Source organism: Phyllostomus discolor, chromosome 6 (genome assembly GCF_004126475.2).
Source record: "Phyllostomus discolor isolate MPI-MPIP mPhyDis1 chromosome 6, mPhyDis1.pri.v3, whole genome shotgun sequence".
Classification (NCBI taxonomy): domain Eukaryota; kingdom Metazoa; phylum Chordata; class Mammalia; order Chiroptera; family Phyllostomidae; genus Phyllostomus; species Phyllostomus discolor.
This window is the reverse complement of record NC_040908.2, coordinates 60,929,256-60,949,320: the sequence shown is the minus strand read 5'-3', so window position 1 is coordinate 60,949,320 and position 20,065 is coordinate 60,929,256. Positions and strand designations below refer to the sequence as shown.

Here is a 20,065-nt window from a genome sequence, read left to right as displayed (position 1 = left end):
TTGTTTAAGCAGTCGATGCTTAAACCCCAGTCGATGGTGTTTTGCTATGGCAGTCCAAACTGATTAAGACAGAACTGATGGAATTTATCCCGGATCTCATGGTCCTAAGTGACAGAGTTGGTATTTGAAACTATGTTGGTGTAAATCTCCACAGAAGCGAGGCATGGAGAAATAAGGGACGAGGCAAAGAGGGATGGTAGAGGCTGGCTTATTCTTAGACCCTCTGTGACTGTGTCCTCATCTGTTAAGTGGTGATGACAGCAACGACATGCACTTCCTGTGGTTGCAAAGTGCTTGGAACAGCATCTGACACACAGCAAAGGCCGTGTATGTGCTTGCTGTTATCAGGTTGTCAACGGATTTGATGGCTGCAGGGAGCTCAGTTAGGAGATTGTTGCTACGATCCAGGTGAGCGATAATAAGGGTCAGACTTACAGAGAGGCAATGGGGATAAAAAGCTGAAGAATTTGGGAGTTAATCACCACAGAAAGTAAGCATTGGTGGGTGGGATGTAGTGGGTGACAGAGAGAGGTCTCCAGTTGGCTTGGGTGACATAGTGACATTAACTGAAATAACTAACACAATGCGCTAGCCACTGTGCTAAATGTCTATCCTTCCCTATGTAGCCAGAGCCTCACCCAGCTTGATTATTCTTTCGTAACATTTATCATACCACCTGACATATGTGTGTGTGTGTGTGTGTGTGCATATACATGTATGTTATAAGTAGTTGGGGACTACAGCCTAGACAATTCGACCCATTAAAAATGCCATCACAGAGATAGGCAGCTGGGCTTAGCGAGAGCATCTGGTTCCTCATGACCTGTTGATGAGGTCCAGGAATTGTGACATCATGACATCAGGTTTAGGAGATAAGGAAGTTGCCCGAGGGGTTGGATGACATCTGCAGTGCTGAGCGTGTCACCACCACAGGGGTCAACGGGGCCTGTGAGAGGACTCAGGGATTTAAGGGAAGTGGCAGTAGGTCTGAGGTAAGCTGCAAAGTCAGGAGGGCAGCCAAGAAAACAGACCCAGTGTTAGAGCAGCAGATGCTTCAGAGGCAGGGGCAGCACAAATGAAGGCTAGAGAGCCCCTGGGACTTGTACCTTCTTGGGGAGGAGGAAAAGAGAAGGAACCCCAAAAGACTGAGCATTTCTTCCAGGGGGCTGAATGGAGCTAAGGAGGCTGCTTTATGTAGGAAGGGACAGAGTTCCCTTTAATTGGCTCACTCACTTCCCATCTGTGGGGGTGGGCTCCCAAGCACTCCCAGGAGAACAAAGAAACCTGCATGTCCTCCCAAATATGGGCACATGTTCCCTGAACACATACAATGTAACAGTGTCCTCCATTTGTGTTGTCTTTCTCCTCTCGAGATGTCTGTATGCTTTCTAAAAATGGAGTCCAGGAGTCATCCCAGCGCCACCCTGGTGATTCACTAGGTAACTGTGTTAATTTTGCTCTTTGGATTGCAAGGAACAGAGGACAGCTGGGAATTCCTTAAGGGAAAGGGGTTGTTGCAGGTTAGATGTCCAGGGAAGCAGACTCAGAGATGGTTCAGTGTGCAGGATGGTTATTACAGAGTGCCCTGGGATTAACTTCTGTTGAAGGGCAGCAAGGAAGTGAGACTGGGCAGAGGGACAAGTCAAGCTGTGGCAGCCTCAGGCCCACGACACCCAGGGGAACTCTGGAGCTGTAGCTGTGGCAAGATGGGCTGAGAGGGCCACCAGAAGGCGAGGTGACTCTGCAGCTAAGACAATACTGAAGGGCCTGACATGATTTGCTGCCAGTGACCCCCCAGAACTCTGTTTCTCCCCACTCCCCCTGGCTTTCCTGACTCCCAAGCTCCCCTCTTACACACTGTCTGCTCCCTCCTGGGCATCACCTGGGTGGTCCTTGCCATGTTCTCCAACCAGGTTCTGGAGGAGCTGTTCATGTTGACCTGGACCCGAGATTCCCAGACTGTCCCACAGAACACTGGCTCTGTAGATGTTATGTGTCTCTCAGAAGTTGGGCAACATGTACACACAGGTTCATTGTACTTCTTTGCCCTTGTTTTGTGTGCATTTTAAAAGTCTTCATAATAGAAAATATAAATAAATATATCTCCTTGAGAAAATGTTAGTGGGTAATGAGAATAGGTGGTATAGGGAAACGGGTGAAAGTTTGGATTCCGAAACTAGAGTATGTGTGTTTTTGATAGTGTTTAATTCAAGTTCTGGCCCATGAGGCTCAGTGGGTTAAGCATTGTCCAGTTAAGCCAAAGGTTGTGTGTGTTTGACTCCCCGTGAGGGCACATGCCTGGGTTGTAGGCCTTGTCCTTTGTTGGGGTGCATGCAAGAGGCAACTGATTGATGTTTCCCTCACACATTGATGTTTCTCTCCCTCTTTTCCTCCCTATCTTCCCCTCTCTCTAAAAAATAAAAATAAATACAATCTTTTAAAAAAAATAGTCTCTAATTCAATGCTATTCCTAGAAATTTATCTTAAGGATATAATAAAATATGGTATAAAGTTTCACATTAGAGAATGTTTATTAATGTCATTTATAACAAAAATGAGATATATTCAGTCTTGATGTGACTTCTGTATATCTCTAGTTATAGGACTCTTGTTCAGCTAGACTTCAGCTGGTTCTCCAGGCTGATTGTCCAATAATTTAGTTGGAATTTTCATGTGGTCATGGGAGGAGGTGAGTGCAGCATCCACCTACTCCGCCATCTTGGCCGGATTCTGGAGTGTGTGAGTTTGAATCCAGCTCCTACTAGATGGGCAGGTGACTTAACCTCCCTATGCCAGCTTTGCTCCCCTGAGCAGGGGCAGGGGGACTCTTCAGGGATGGGGACACTCAGTGACTGGCATATCCATGGTAGTTATTTTATAGAAAAATATCAAGTATGAAGCTCAAAATTATTTAAAAACTTTGTACATGTATGTATACAAGAATGACTTGGAAGAAATAATTTTACTGATACCTCATTTCTGGGAGACAGTAAAACATATTTTTTTCTGTAGACACAGATCCGTCTTTGTAGTAAGCATGTCCACGCACACTTGGAGAGAAGCTGCTGCTTGGGCCGGAATTTTGGGCCCACAGGGAGGTTCCACAGCTTCTTTAGGAAAAAGGAAAGCAGAGTTCAGACCTTCTGGCTGAGATGGCTGTGGCCTGCAGGTGACAGGGGGTCTGGGCAGGGATTCTCCCTCACTGAGGCTATTAGCGTTAGTTTGTGAGGCCATTCATGGGGCAAAAAAACCTGCTGTCCTGAGAAACAACAGACTCTGGCAAGGAATGAAAGAAGCAGGAAAAAGAAGCCTCCCTCCTCTGTCATAAAAGTATTAGTTGCCAGAAGCAAGGGTGGCATTCCAAAGGCCGGTGGGGTGTCACAGGCCACATGGGGTCGCAGCAGACAGACAGACAGCAGAAGGATGGTGGCTGGGGGTGCTGGGCTCAGGCCACTGCTCCTGATAAACAAGTTGGAATAATAAAAATGATAATCCTGATGTTTCTCCAGCTCTGAATTTTCTTCACTGCACTATTCCTGGCAGCATTATTTGTAATTATGAAAATTGGCAAATAGCCCTGGCTGGTGTAGCTCAGTGGATTGAGCACGGGTCTGCGAACCAAAGCGTCACCAATTCGATTCCCAGTCAGGGCACATGCCTGGGTTGCAGGCCAGGCCCCCAGTTGGGGGCACGTGAGGGGCAACCACACATTGATGTTTCTCTCTCTTTCTCCTTCCCTTCTCCTCTCTCTAAAAAATAAATAGATAAAATATTTAAAAAATGGCAAATAGGTCACATTGTGGATAACTTTGTCTCTGGTAGGAAGAGTGAGTAGATTGGTAGGTTTTCAAGTGTAAGTCACACTCCCAACTAGACAAGCCGCAGAGTGTGTGCTCAAGAGGGATTTAGTTAAAAAGAAATCATTACATTTAGAGAAGTTATAAGAGCTGTATTGTTATAAAAATATCAGCAACAGAAGCACAGAGAATAAAAACTAAGACAGCCTCTTCCCTCCCCTCCTCTGCACCACAGCAATCCCATTCTCACCCAGAGAGGAGACAGGAGTGTGCTGTGCGCCCTTCCCATCCTGGATGGACAGACTTGCCTTGCTCCTTCAGATGGCCGCACCATTCTTCATTGTATGGATGGTTGAGTTTTTTTGTGGCCGTCACGCTGCAGTGGACCCCGCTCGGTGACTTCCCAACTGTGGTCTGTGCTTGTGTGTTTGCACTTGTGTGTCACTGTTTCCTTGGGACGGAATCTTGTACTGGAATTTCTAGGTCAAAGGGCATGCACATTTTAGAATGTTGTGGAATTGCCTTAGAAAAAGCCTTTACATTCCTACTGACTATTTTGCAGATGGAGAAGCAGATGAGATAAGCAAAGCAGTGAAGGTAGGGTGCATGATCTTCTAGGGTCACAGGGCTAATAAGGGGTAGAAACAAGATGGGACTCCAGCTGAGTTTGGCCTTTGCATAGTCTCAGGACAAAGGGAAAGTCTCAGGCTAAAGTGCTTGAGGCAGTTAGGACTCTCTTCAGGGTGGGCAAGATTAGCAGGGGTGTTTGAAGGGCTGGGGATTTCCAATAGACTTCAGGGGGAGTTGGGGTAAATGGCTTTGGGAGGATGTAGCAGGAGTTGGTGTTCCCAAGCATGGTGGGCTCCCCCTTTCTCCCTCTGCTCTTGCTGCATGAAGCACTGTTGAAGCACTTATGGAACTGGGTCTTGTGGATGTCCACTCCCTGCTCCACTGTGGCTGCACAATGGAGGCCAGAGGGTGTGGTCTGGAGGCCCTTTCTGGGCCCTAATCCTGAAAGTTTATTGTTCATCCTTTCTTCCACATCCAATCAGCTAGCAACTGCGGTGGACTTGACTTCCGTAAAGTTACTTCACTTCTCTCTGTTCCCTGCCAGGCCCTGGCCCGGGTCCCCATCGTCTCTCCTAATTGGTCTTACCACGCCTACTTTTACTTCCTCCAATTTTCCCTCCACATGATCTTTCTAAAGGGCACATTAAAAAAAAAAGGTTTTATTTATTTATTATTCTTTTTAGAGAGAGGAGAAAGGAGGGAGAAAGAGGGAGAGAAACATTGATGCATGAGAGAAACATTGATCAATTGCCTCTTGCACGCACCTGAGTGGGGACCTGGCCCACAACCCAGGCATGTGCCCTGACCGGGAATTGAACCAGTCAGAGACATTTTGGTTCACAGTCCTGTGCTCACTCCACTGAGCCATACCAGCCGGGGCACAAAGGGCACATTTGCTTGTTCAGTTCCTCTGCTTAAAGCACTTTGAGGCTCCACAGTGCTTCCAGACAGGGGCCACAGTCCTCCACCCATTTCATGGGCTCTTCACCTTCGGGCCCCTGCTTTTCTTTCTTCTTGTTACTGTTCCCTGCCTTCGTCTATGTGTCATCAGACCGAATTCTGTGAACACAGCTCACAGTCTCATGCCTCCAGGCCTTTCTCTATCCTGTTTCTTTTCCCTGGAATGGTGTTCTTTTGCGCACTCCTATTCAAATTTCGGTCTCTGTTTAGACAACATTCTACTGGGAAACTCCCCTGCAGGGACAGCCTTGGTTATGGGCTGCTGTGGACGCTTGTTACACGTACTCTACCATTACTATAATGTTCTTTTTTTTTCTGTCTGTCGCTTAACCCTGGCCTGCACATTAGCTTTACCAGGGCAGCTTTTAAAATGCTGATGCTGCCCCCTACCTCCCTGTGAGATTCTGAGGTAACTAACCAGGTGTGCAGCTGGGCACCAGTAGTTTTGAGAGTTCACCTGGTGATGTACAGCCAGGGCTAAGAACCGCACAGCACTCCACACAGAGCTCCTGGGCCCGGGGGTCCTGCCTGCCGTAGTCATCATTCTAAACCCCTCCCCTGGCACGGAAATGCCCAGGGATTTAATAAGCATGTTGACTAAGTGGATGCAGCAGTTTATAGAAGGGATGAAGAAATCATTAAGGACAAAAAATGATGTAAACCAAACATACATTGGGTAGCAAGCTGGAGCTTTTGAAAGGTTCTAGAGGACAATCACTAACCAGTCCTGTGAAAACTTACCGGTCACTCAGGTCACTTAAAAAATATGCCTAGGTTTGTTTATTTTAGATTCATAGTAAAAATCACACAGTTAGGGGGCTGGTCCCCCTTTGGAAGCCTTCTCCCCCTTCCCCAGGCTCACCTTGAAGCCAAATACTACAATGTCAGAGGCCTAAAATCCATTTCTGAAAGACTGGTGTGTGATTTAAATTTTATTATACATTTCCTGAAGTTTTCATTACTTATGAATAGTAAAATGTAATTAAAAATTCCCTGGCTAACTTCTCTGTTCTCCTTCTCCTCCAATAGCCTTCTTCAGTTTTCTTGTCTCTACTCTGCCTTTCCTCCCTTCTCTGAAGAAAAGATCTCTCTAACGTCTACTAGCTCTAGCAGTTCAGCTCTTTCCCTCTGCTTGCGTAGTCTACACAGAAGCCGAAGCCAGAAGCTAGCTGAAGAGCAACCATTCATGGTTTCTCCAGTGCTCTCCTGGGAGGCCTCAGTTCATCTTGACACACTATAAAGCCCTTTCTGTCTGGGATCATTCATACAGGCACCACATTATACCAGGCTTCCAGGAGCAAGTGCCGTTCACCCCAGTGCTGTGTCAGCCACTGTGTGGGGGGAGGGTGAGAGGGGAGGAGATGTGCCAGCTCCTCCCTACACAAAGCCTGATGTAAGACCAGTGGAAGCACAGGGATGGATGGCATGGGGTGCTGGCCAAAGTCACCCCATGTAGACAGACAATTATTAATGTCCTTTAGCCAAAGATCATCAGGGACACACCTAAAGTTGAATTAGTTAGCTTTATTACTCTTTGCAGTGAGGAAGAGCTCATACCTTGGGGAACTGTGGAGGGTCTCAGTACGAGGGTGTTCTCAGGAACTGCTGCAGGATTTTGCCTGAGTTCTTAGGTGATTCTGGAGGAGGTTCAAAGAAGCAGGGCTTTGCTCTGGTTGGGTGTTCTGTGATGTGGGTGTAATTCTGATTGAGAATCTGTGTTAGTTTGCTCGGGCTGCCACAACGAAGTACCACCGACTGGGCGGCTTAAACAACAGACATTTATTTTCTCACAGTTCCGGAGGCCAGAAGTCCAAGATCAAGGTGCCAGCAGGTTTGGCTTCTCCTAAGGCCTCTTTCCTTGGTTTGCCCAGGGTCTCTTTCTTGCTGTGTCCTCACACGGTTGTCCTACCGTGCCTGAGTGCCCCTGATGTTTTTTTTGTGTCCAAATTTCTTCTTCTTACAAGGACAGCAGTCAGATTGGATTAGTGGCCACCCTAATGGCCCCATTTTAATGTAATCACCTCTCTTAGGACTCCATTTAAGAAGAACAGTCCCATTCTGATATACAAGGTATGGGCTTCCACACATGAATTTTGAGGCGACACAGTTCAGCCCATAACAGTACCTTCTACATCTAGTCTACAAGGTGGGGAATGACTGAAGCCACAGCGGAGCTGAGTAAAGCAGCAGCAGCAGCAGCCACATTGGCTGTGATGGGGATATTTGGCCCTTTGTGTGGTCTGGACACTACTGTTACTGTTGAGATGAGATTATGGGGCGGTCCTGTTTTTGTCTTCGCCCATCACAGTTATAGAGTGGCCCCGTCACACGGTGATGTCCGTGAAGTTATTTACGTCCAACAGGAGAACTCCGCAGCAAGTCTGTACTGATAGAGCCAGGCCAGCTTCTGGCTATCAGGAGCTGTCTTCTCCTTCTCATAATCTAGGTACAAGCTGTGCTTGTTAAGCAAATGCAGCTTTGGGATAATCACACTTTCTAACTCATACATTTCTGGTGCCAACAAGGGAGTGTGGCAAAACTCCAGTCCCCTTCCAGGAACGCATGGAACCTGAAGCCCCAGAAGTGCAAGAAGTAGGTCTTGAGCCGCTCACTTTGAGTACACAGCCTGAGGACAGAGCCCCATGTTGGAACATTTGGGAATTCCTTGACACCCCACTTTACCCAGTGTATTAGATTTCTGTTGCTGTGTGACATGTTACCACAAACTCAGTGGCTTAAAATAGCACACATTTATTGTCTCGTAGATTCTCTGGGTCTGGAGTTCAGGCATGGCTTAACTGGTCCTCCGCTTAGGGTAACATGAGGCTGCAATCAACGTGTTTCCCAGGACTGTTTTCTCACAAGAGGTTTTGCTGGGAAAGAATCTTCTGAGTTTGCTCAGGTTGTGGGCAGAATCCATTACCTCATGGTTGTAGGACTGCTGGCAGCCTGCTTTTCAAAAACTACAGCAGAGAGAGAATCCAGAGAGAACAGGTGCTGTACCCTTGTATAGTCGCACATGTGTAAGCAATCGTTCACATCCATCGCCTTCGCCATCTCCAGGGATTGTAAGCAAGTCGCAAGTCTCTCACATGCAAGAGGAGGACGGGAGTGTGAGTACCGGGAGGCGGGATCAAGGGAGCCTGCCCACCATCCCGGGCTGCCCAGCCATTTTGGGAAGCCTGAGTGTGATAAGTGACTCAGGACGTGGAAGGCTGCAGGGCAGCCATGCCAGGCAGGGCAAGGCAGGGTGCAGGCACAGAGGTGGGGTGGACAAATCCTCTACAGACCCTGGAACCTTTGTTTTAGAGGGAATATCTGATTTTTGGGAAAGAGCAAAAAGGCCTCCAGGGTATTTTTTCAGGTGACTGCTATGAAGGGAACAGGCTTCACAGGTTTCTATAAATTCAGGAAGCCATTGGTAGGGACACAGGAAGAATTTAAGAGTAGGTGGACATAGGAAGGTTGCCAGGATCAATTGTATGTGAAAGAGAAACAGAAAGGAGCAGGAAAAGGTTTACAAACATCCAGGTCTCTGGCAGTGGGAGGCATAATGTACAGACCAAGAACAATAGTCCAGTAAGGGAGCTGAACTAGATAAAGAAATTCTGTGCATACACAAAGAGGAGGCTACTGGTACATTTAGCATCTCCTTCCTGACCAGAGAGGAGCAGCCAGGAAGGCCTTCAGCCTAGATGTCTTGAAAGATTTTATTTATTTATTTTTTAGAGAGAGGGGAAAAGAAAGAGAAAGAGGGAAGGGGACATCGATCAGTTGCTTCTTGCACGCCCCCAACCAGGATCTGGCACGCAAGCCACAGCCTAGATGTCTTTATAAAGTAGGGGAGGAGCAAGCCAGGCCAGTCTGCCAGTCACCAGGGCTGGGACAGTACTGTGGAGTGATAGGGGACTCAGGGATGTCTGTGGAGACATGTATGGAGAGTAGATGTGATTCTACTAAATGTTTGGACACTGAGTGTTTTACACAATAAATCTGGTGAAGGCAGGAAGTCCCACTTTTAAAAAATGTCAGAGACAAAGTTATCTATATACCAGATAGTTCAAACTGAGTGTCTGACCATATCATGGGCCATAAACAAAGTCCCAATAAATTCAAAATGATTGAAATTATACAGAGGATGTTTTCTGATTACAATGGAGTTAGACTAGAAATCAGTAACAATAAGATATCTAGGAAAAAAACCATAATTTAGAAATTAAGCAACATACTTCTAAACTATCACAGTCAAATAAAAACTCACTTTGCCCTGGCCAGTGTGGTGCAGCCGGTTGCAGGACCATCCCATAAACGAAAAGGTTGTGATTTGATTCCCGGTTAAGGCACATGACTAGGTTGTGGGTTCCATCCTTAGTCAGGGTGCGTGCAAGAGGCAACCCATAGATGTTTCTCTCCTTTTCTCTTCCCCTCCCCCCCAAATCAATAATCATGTCCTTGAGTGAAGAGAAGAAAATATCACAAAGAAATGAGAAAGTATTCCCAACTGAATGATAATATATTTCAAAATCTGTCAGATACAGTTAAAGCAGTGCTTGAAGGGAAATGTGTAGCTTTAAATGGTTATATTGGAGAAGAAAGATTCAAAGTTAATGACCTAATAGTCCACCTTAACAAGCTAAAAAAAAAGAAGAGGGAAGTACATCCAGAGTAATTTAAAGGAAGGAAATACAGGTAAGAGCAGAAATCAATGTAATAGGACATTGTAATAGAAATGTAATATTAATTTTTCATTAACAAACTCCATTGTGTTTTTGTGACATATTATTCCTCCTCCCCTTTCCTCTAGCCACAGCTGATTGGTTGATAATTCATTTGTAGTGGGGGAAAGAGTATGCAGTAATACTTAATTATTGTATTTGGCCAAAAAGTTCACTTGTTTTTTTTTTTCTGTAAAATGGCTCAAGTAGTGCTTAGTTGTCTTTAACTTCATTTGAAACAATTTTGTTAGATTGTATTGTGACAACTGTCATATCAGTGTGCAATTAAGAAAACATCAAAATTGGTGAACTTTTATGTAGCCATTTTAATATTGAAGATGGAAGAAAATAAGTGATATTTTTAGCATATTATGTTTTATGATTTCAGGAAAGGTAAAAACACAACCGAAACACACAAAAAGGATTTGTACAGTATGTGGAAAAGGTGCTGTGACTGAATGTGTCAGAAGTGGTTTGTGAAGTTTTATGCTGGAGAGTTCTCCCTGGATGATGCTCCATGGTTGGGTAGACCAGTTGAAGTTGATAGCGATCAAATCAGGACATTAATGGAGAACAATCAACTTCTACCACGTGGGAGACAGCCGACATACTCAAATTATCCAAATCAATAAAGTTACTGATGAAAATGAAAAATGCGTCTTTTATTTTACGGAAAAAAACCCACGAACTTTTTGGGCAACCCAATACTTCACTTTTGGATTCTTGATGCCGTCATCTCGCAACCAGAGAACGTTTTAACCAGTAGGTGGCAGCACTGGCACCTTGAAAACCCGAAAAGGCAGCGTGGTGGGTGAGATTGGAACCAAAGATTGCCGCGGGGCTGAAAGGGAGTTTGTTGAAGACCAGAGAGAGACAGAGAGAGAGGGAGAGAGGGGCAGGGACAACTCAGAAAGTAAATACTCACACCTGGGACAGGAAAAAGTTAACGATTTCACAAAAATACCTGAAGCTTAATGCCTGGGGAAGCAAAGCTTGGAAAACTTAGCTCGTTCAGGTCAGGGGTTCTTGACTCGAGCACTGAGGATGTGATCTGGGGTCTCAGAAAACTCCTCCCATTGCGTCCAAATCTGGACACCCCCACCCCAACCCCTCTACCGTCCACAGTTTCTGTTAGAGTCTCAAAACAAACAGGGACTTTAAAACAAGATACCCTACTACAAATGCTCCACTAAACACCACTCAAAAGGTAATCACCCCAAGTCCGGGCTGTTCAGGGAGGTGGTGAAGTGCACTCGAGCTCTGGGTGGGAGGTGGGAGAGGCGTGTACAGCGAGCTGCGTTCATAATTTTTTCTTCCTGAAGGGTCACTGACGTGAAAAGCTCCCTGGGGAATTCGGAGTGGAAGGTGATCAGCCGCATTTTGCAGAATTACTACTATGTGCTCCAAACGAGGTGTTTTTCATAAATATCCTCAATTATTCTTTGCAGTAATCATTCGAGTTCGGTGTTCACATCCTTGTATTATTCTCAAATCCCTTAAGAGGGCACTCAGTGCAGTGCCGGCTTTTGTGGTTCCACACTTCAAGGGAATGCACACATTGACTATTTCTCATTTTTACAGACAAAACTGCCATACGATTTTCCTTGTTTAAATGAACTTTCCTTTAAAAATAGCTTTTCGTTTGTTTCATTGGTCTATCTCCTTCAGTCAAGAGCCAACCTCAGAACTGGCAGCAGAAACACAGACGTAAGGGCGGGAGCCAAAGCGGTTTTAGGTTGTACTGACAAGACAGTGCTGAAACCTCACTTTTCGCTTTTCGCCGCCTCCGGAGGTGGCCGCACACCCTTGCAGTGTTTGGGCGCAAGAACCGCGGCCCCGGCTCTGCCGCCTCAGGGCCAGGCGGAGTTGGGAGGGGTCGGACCCGGCCCCAAGCGGCCGTCGCGGCCCGGCTCTCCCGGTCCCGCCCGGAGGTGGCCTGGAGAACTGCGGGCGAGCAGGCGAGAGGTGCCGGGCGGTTGGCGAGCCCCGGCCCCCGAGCCCGGCGAGCCGTGGCGCCCGCCGCCTCACTCCTTGCCCCGCGCGCAGGCCTCGGAGCCGCGGTGAGGAGGTTGTGTCCCTGGAGCTGGCTGCTGCTGCCCACCCTCTGCCTGCTGCCCACCCCCGCAGCTCCGGGGCGCTGCGCTCCCGTCCCAGCGCGCTGCGAGCTCAAGCCCCAGGTAAGGCACGTCGGCGCGGCGGGCGGCCTCCCGGCGCCTCGCAGGTGGTTACCTGCCGAGCCCCGCCAGGCACAGCGCGCTGGGCCGCGGGGCGGACTCCGCAGGCCCGGCTCCACCGCCCACGGCAGCGCCTCCTCGCCCGCGCGTCCCGTGGCGTCCCCGGTCCCCTTTTCCCGCGGGGGCACAGCCCTGCGGCCGCAGGACACCCTGTTCCGCAGCCCCGCGCCATCACCCGCCCAGGGGAGCCCCAGCGCGGTCTCCTGGGTCTCGCTGGTCTGCACGGGAGACGTTCGGGAGGTGAATTCGCCGGGACCGTGTGGGAACTGGGCACGTTTACCTCGGAACTTTGTTCCGCCCTCTATTTCCGAGCTTGTGATTTCTCCTGTTCTCACCGGAATGGGGAGAGCACCGTGCAGCTGCTCGACTTAACCTTCGAATCCTTCAGTCCCGAGTTAGAAGGGATTTGGGGGAGCCGAAGCCATCCCCGTGTTTTGCCGACCTGGGAAACTGAGACTCGGAATGGGACGCTTGTACCCCGGGTCACAGAGCGCACTCGCCGAGCGACCACTCCGACGGCCCCGGCCCCGCGTTCGCACGCGCGGGGCGCTCGCCGCCGTGGCTGTTAGCGCGGGTGTGAGGGTGGCTGGGCCGAGGCCGGGCAGGTCCAGTGGCCCGCCGGGTCCCCCGGCCCTATGGGGGCAGAGAAGCTGAGAGGGAACGGGCAGATCTCGCGTCTCCGAGACTGGATCTCTTGCAAGATGAGTGTTTCCTTCTGCTCAATTTTCTTACGCTCCGATTTTTTTTTTTTTTTTTTTTTGTCGTTCTCAACTCGCTCGTCTGAGCATCGTGGAGGTTAAATTTTGCGAGTTTGTATCGGTGGGTGCAGTTTCTGTGGGTCGCTGGAGCTGGGCAGGGTGATCCTAGACTTAGGGCCGCCGGATGCTGCAGTTCAGGGTCGGCCCGGCTTCGGCGACACCTGCGCAGCAGCCAGCGCCACGCCCGCCACTGGCTACTCTCAATTTCATACATGGACCTATCTACAGCAAAGGAGCGGGTGGCCTAATCGAGGAGTTGCTGGCGAATGGGGCTGGCCGGAAAGCCGCACTGTGTTCTTCAGGCGCCTGGGCTTCGCACTCTCCCTGTAGTCGGGAGGCTGGCGGTGGGGTGGGCGCGAGTTTCCAACTCTGCGGCGGGGTGGCCGCTGTGTGCTTGTTACACCAAGCAGAAGTCCATTCTTTCTTATGAAAACCGAATGCCTTTCGCTTCTGCAAACTTTATTACCAACTTATAATTATATTATGACCAGCGAGTCTTAATAAGGTCTGTTTCTCTCGAATCTGTCTTTGTGGGCCTTTTATTCTATCCCTGCTCAAATTCTTCGGTCTCAGAACCTCTCTACGTTGTAAAAAAGTATTGAAGTCTCCAAAGAGCTTTTATGTGGGTTAATGGAAATATTAAACACAAGCACACATGCCATTAACCATCAGAGCAGCGATATTATCACATGCCTGTAGCCTCTAGAACATTCTGTCGCTACAGTTATGAGAGACTGAGAGTGAAAGAGGACAGTATCTTAGTATTTTGAAAATAGTTCAGACTTCACAGATTACTTGAAAGGGTGGCAGGGACACCCACAGTTCCCTGGACTACACTTGGAGAATCGCCGTTCTATTCAGGGGGCAAATTGTCTCATCCGCTGCAGAGGCCAGAAGGTCAGTCGGGGCAGTGCCGTGGCTTGACCTGCATGCTCTAGGGGACCCTGGGGGTGGGTCCTCCAGGGGTTCAGGTCTTGAGATTGGGGAGTAGAACTCTGGAATCCAGCCTCCAGTCTAACGCGGCAGTTACTACAGCTTCTGGAAGGACTGTGGCTTGAGCGCTGCTTTGGTTTCCAGGTTTTGTTAATCATTAGAGAGGACCCCTGCGCTGAAGTCACCCACAGGCACGGCAGGCTTTCCGCCGAGCACCACACAGGCCGCCTCTTGTCCTTATCAATACTCAACCAGAACTGTTGAGTTCTCTGCTATTCCTGCCTGCGTCCTTTTGTACTTGCTGCCTTTTCTCCCAGCTATCCACATGCTTCCCATACTGCAATGTAGGCTCTGCTCAAATGTCTCTCATGAGACTCTTCCCGATTAAAGATTATGTCAATCGCCACCCCCCACCCCACACTGTCTGCCCTCCTCACTGTCTTCCCTGATTTTTTTGGTAGCACTTAACCATTGTCTGATAAAATTTTTATTGTGACAAAAATGATGAAATTTCTGTAAGAGTAGGGACTTTTGTCTGTTTTCTTTGCTACTGCATCCCCAGTGCCCAGAAGGGTGCCTGGCCACAGGAGATGCTCCATAAATATTTGCTGCGTGAAAAATGTAAAGCAAAGCCAACTTACTTTAGTATCATTCCAGCTGGTCTGCTGAAGGGTCCTCCTGGACAATGCAGTTGTCATAGGTCCCAGGATGCCGGGATGGGAGGGGCGGAGGTGAGCAGTGGTCTGGGGACTTAGCTCATATCACACGGGTTGTCATTGTGTCACACTCTTATGTCATTGTGCTGCTGTGTTTCATTTCACAGTCACACGCACACGTGTAAAGTCTGAACCAATTCAGTTGTCAGAACTTGAAGCTTCTTGTGTCTCCATTATCCATGGCACTGTCTTTTTCTTTTAGGATGGTTGCAGCAAGATTTTAAAAGGGTATTTTAATAGTGTTAGATCATCCACCATAATGTTAAAATATGTGGCTTCTTCTAGTAGGATGTGGTGGTCACAATGATAGAGAAATAGGGTAGTAGAGTGATTGGGTGTGAGTGTGCACATGAGTGTGTAGACAAAGAGCTCTACCCCCAGGGTGGCAGTGTGAGGAAGGCGGGGGCAGTTGCACCTGTTAGATCAGTGCAGCAGCTGTGGGGCTCACCCATGGGCAAAGGCAAGGTCAGAGGTCCCCGACCAGAAGCCTTGAAGGCTCTTCTTTCAGCTGTGCCCTGTGGGGCGGTGTATGTGGTCAGCAGGGACAGGGTGCCCTGCTCCATCAGGAGAGAACTCCATGTATTCAGGAAGCTCTATGAGGGTTGTTTCTTTAAAACCCCTGCTTAAAAAAAGTAGAAAACCCCCCCAAATTGTGTTATCCTGAAAAGAGAGAATGTGAAAGGTGGCAGGCTGAGGATTTAAAGGTGTCCGTGTGGATTTATCTGGGCAGGTAGTCAGGACTCAGGAAGGCTAGCTGGACAGGCCTTTCTAGATTTGGAGTCAGGGGGCGCTCCTGAGCAGCAGTGTAACTCCTAGAGTAGTAAATGAAAAAGATAGGACTTTGGATCTTGAGTAAAGTCTTTTGCATATTAAGGCCACATAATGTGTTTAAAACCTGGGGCTCAGGAGTCAGCCTACCTGGCTTCGAACCCTGGTTGTACCACTTAGCAGCCATGAGACCTTGGGTGACATCATAAACCTCTCAAGGCCTCAGTTTCTCCATCTGGAAATGACCAGTGTCCCCCCACTTACTCTCCTATTTTCTCCTGAATGGGCACTGGGCAGGCTTTCACCCTATGCCACTAAAATCATTCTTGTCCTGGTCTCCAGTGACCTTGGTGTTGCGCCATCCAGTGGGCAGTCCTCAAACCCTCAGCTTCTTTGTCCCATCAGTCACACTGAACCCACCCGCTTACGTTTTCCTCCTTGAAGCACTGTCCTTTGATTGACTTCCATTTACCTGATTTTCCCCATAACCTCACGGACCACTTCTCTTCTTCTGGTGGCTTCTCTTCTCTCCCTTCACTTCAGAAAGTTGGGCCATTTCTAGACCTTTTCTCTTCTATTTACTCTGAGTTCCTGGGAGAGCTCATCCAGACCCATGGCTTTAAGTAGCATCCACACGGTGACAGTGCCCTCATTGTTATCTGTGGCCCAGGCCTCTCTCAACTCCAGACTCATACCATCTTGACCTCCCCACTTTGATGTCTGCTTGACTGCTCAGCTCAACAGGACCAGACTACCCATCTTCCTTTTTCTTTCCACCCCTGTCTTCTTCATCTCAGGTGATGGCAACTTTGTTCTTTTAATTAACCTTCATCTGCAAATCCTGTTGGCGCTAGCTTCCAGAATACATCCAGAAGTCTGGTCACATTTTATCTTTTCTGTCACAACCGCTCTGTTCTCTCTCTCAGACTATTTCAGCAACTTCCTAACTGACCTTGCACCCGCCCTCATCCCTCCATAGTCTTTTACTGCAGCTGCTAGACCGACCCTATTAACACATTAAGTCAGCGCGTGTCATTGCTCTCACGAAAACCTGTGCTAGCACCCACCCTACTCAGCATGTAAGCCTGAGCCCTGCTGGTAGCCCACGGGCCCTGTGTGGCCTGCCCTCCCTCTCTCTCTGACCTTGACTCCTGTTTTCCTCTTCAGTCATCCTGCCTCAGGGCTTTTGCATTGCTGGCCCTTCCTCTTAGAGGGCATGCTCCTCTCTCGGACAGCTCTGTTCTAGCAGACATTCAAGGACTTTCATGATAACCCAGTTTAAGACCGCATTCCTCCTCCACTCGTGTTCCCTGCTCCCCTTCCCGCTTCCATGTTCTCCACAGCAGTTACCACCACTGTACCTGACACAGGGACCTGCGTTTCATTCACTGCTGTATTCCTAATGCCCTGATGCCCTGACCAGTGCCTGGCACAGGGTAGGCACAGCATAAATCATTGAGGAACAAATGCAGTTGGGTGGTGCCTGGCACACAGGGAGCATTCAAAAACAGCCCGCTGCTCCTACCAACATTATGGTTATCACATGGCTGGATGCTAGAACATGAGAATTTTTTAAAATTATGAGCAGTGTTCAGGAAAAGATCAGATAAGGACTCTATTTCTAGACTAATGATTATTGAAAAGGCAACAATGAAATAAATAATGAAAATGGGTACATATAGTTGATCATTGTTTAAATGGCATCTTGACACAGGCATTTTGACATAGGTTGGGACTTTGGGGAGATGATGTGAATTGCAAACCAAATCAAACAACCTTCCCCTGCCCTTAGCACCCCTCCCACCATACCCCCATATACACCATGATCCTGCAATATGGGTTTAGTTTTCCTGAAAATATATTTGTTTAATATTATGGTCACCTGATAGATGACAGTTGAATTAGGTGTCCACGGGTTTAATAGTAACATTTTGGCCCTTTTTCTCTATCTCCCAGTTGGAAACCATGTAGAAGCCCTCTGGTAAACTGCTTGGGACTTGTGTGACCAGGTTTCTTACGTACATCACTGGTGCCCAGTTGTATCACATCCAGGACCCCCTGATGATCAACTCTTCCCCTAAAATGAACAAATAACCAAACTAATGCTATGTTTGGAAGGCCACCTCTAGCACACCATATGTGTTTACAGGTATTTTGTTACCCATTTGAAATGGAACAAAGCCATGACTCTCAGTCTCAGCTTTAAAAAAAACCTTTTTTTAAAAAATTTAATTTAATTTATTTATTTTTAGAGAGGGAAGGGAGGGGGGAGAGAGAGAGAGAGAGAGAGAGAGAGAGAGAGAGAGAGAGGGAGAGAGAAAGAGAGAAACATCAATGTGCGGTTGCTGGGGGTTATGGCCTGCAACCCAGGAATGTACCCTGGCTGGGAATTGAACCTGGGACACTTTGGTTCCCAGCCCGCGCTCAATCCACTGAGCTACGCCAGCCAGGGCTTTTTTTTAATCCTCACCCAAGGACATTGCTTTATTGTCTTTAAGGAAAGAGAGGAAGGGAGAGAGAGAAACATCAATGTGAGAGACAAGCATCAGTTGGTTGCCTCCTGTACACACCTGGACTGGGGAACAAACCCACAACCCATGCCTGTGCCCTGACTGGGAATCAGACCTGCAGCCTTTTGGTTAGGGGATGACACTCCAATCAACTGAGGCGCACTGGCCAGGGCAGGCTTGGCTTTTGAATCTTATCTAGTCAGTGCTTTTGTACCAGCTTCATCTAATTCTAACCAACAGTGATACATTTGATTGCTTAATTAGCCTGGACAGCCATTCTTTGAGAGGTGTACAGTTTCCATTTGGCTTTTTGAAGTATTTAAATAGCTCTGGGGACTCTCATTACTCCATAAGAGGATGTCCGAAGACTGGCAAGAGGCTCCATACATGATTCATCTCTTAGTATTTATTTAACCCTTAATAGGTTTTAAAAATGCATTCTTTATTTTATTCATTTATTTAACAGTTACCTGTCTAGTTTGTTTATTGCTATAGCCTATGAGAGTGTTCTTATCTAACTTATATAGATGAGGAAACTGAGGTACAGAGAAATGAAGTGTCTTTAAAAAATCTCAGTGCAGTAGCTGAGACAGAAGCATAATTTAGGCTTCCCCACCCCCAAATAGTGCACTTCTGAAAAGGTGTGTGTGAGCAGAACTGTAATTTAAATGCTTTAAAAAGCAAGGTCACAGGCTAAGGGCTAGTGAGATAATGTTCTCCTTGGCTTGCAGGACCTTTAAGAAAATTGAGGCAACATTTTCTAACTGGAAGATTTTAAATAAAATGAGGATTTCTAATTTCTTTAGAAGAGTCCATTCTGGAGCACCAGGCCTGTCCCTCTGGGGCAAGCACTGGTTAGGGGAGGTAACAGTGGGCTTCTCAGGTGTCCCTCACCTGTTCCAGGTGCATCCTTGGAGACCCCTGAGAATCCCCTATTTAACTCCCGCCCGGTTCATGCTAGGCAGGCATGGGGGCAAACTTGTCTCTAATCAGTGTTTTGATTGAAAAGGGGAAAAGGATGCCGAAATGGAGGCTGCATTGAGGACTCCCACTCCTGGTAGGTGAATCTACTTGGACTTAAAAGTCTGAATTGTATTTTGATGATTTTTCTCCTACTCTGTGACCTGTCTCTCTAATGCATTTTCTCCTTTTAAGTTCCTGACCCTCCATATCATGCCTCCTTTTCTTTTAGCAAAGTGAATTGAATTCGTTCATGTGGACCATAAAGAGAGACCCACCATCTTACTTCTTTGGCACAATCCGTGTCCCGTACACACGGGTTTGGGACTTCATCCCAGACAGCTCCAAGGAGGCTTTTCAGCAGAGCAGCATCGTGTACTTCGAGCTGGACCTCACGGACCCCTATACTATCTCAGCCCTCACTAGCTGTCAAATGCTGCCACAGGGCAAGAACCTCCAGGATGTGCTCCCCAGGGACATCTACTGCCGCCTCAAGCACCACCTAGAGTACGTCAAGGTCATGATGCCCTCGTGGATGGCCCCTGACCAGCACGGTAAGGCCAATTGCGGGGAACTGGGAACGCAAGAGGCCCATCTGGGTCATGCTCACGGTCAACTCCCTGACTGAAGTGGACATAAGTCCCGTGGGGTGCCTGTGTTAGACCTGTACCTTGCCCAGGAGGCTGAGTGGCTCAGGAAACAAACCGGGGTGGTAGAAGAGATAGAAGAGCAGTGCCATCCATTGAATGGGCTGAACTTTTCACAGGTAAGAATGTTTTTGCACGAAGAACTTGACATTTGATTGTGTGAGTGAATTGGCTGAATTACAACATAGGAGATGGACCAGAAGTACATTTTACCTAAAAACTGTCTTTGCTCAAGAATGTTATTCTGGGGATTAAAAATAAGCCTAATGGTCAGTTATATCACTTATTTGTGTATTACCAAGAGAGAAAACTTGTTTTTTCTCATAATCCCAACAAGTATTGTGTGTTTTTATTGCTTGTTTTAATTCAGGTCACTCATTAAGAAGCTGCTTTGAGAGGATGTGGACGGTGTGGGTGCCAGACTGGCTGGCACGGGGTGTGGCTGGCTTTGAAGATGATGCTGGCCATGGCTGTTACAGTGTAGTTATTTTAGGCAA

The 20,065-nt window shown here is 47.7% G+C and overlaps 1 protein-coding gene across 1 annotated transcript in view; it reads left to right on the top strand.

Annotated features, from left to right (window-relative positions):
• The first annotated feature begins 11,016 nt into the window (after window positions 1-11,016).
• Window positions 11,017-20,065, top strand: part of TRABD2A (TraB domain containing 2A) — a 66,525-nt gene continuing 57,476 nt past the window's right edge. Inside the window, 5 exon segments of the mRNA XM_036029962.1 lie at window positions 11,017-11,057; window positions 11,835-12,219; window positions 19,154-19,482; window positions 19,484-19,554; window positions 19,557-19,687. Of these exon segments, the coding sequence (XP_035885855.1) occupies window positions 11,017-11,057; window positions 11,835-12,219; window positions 19,154-19,482; window positions 19,484-19,554; window positions 19,557-19,687 (957 nt within the window).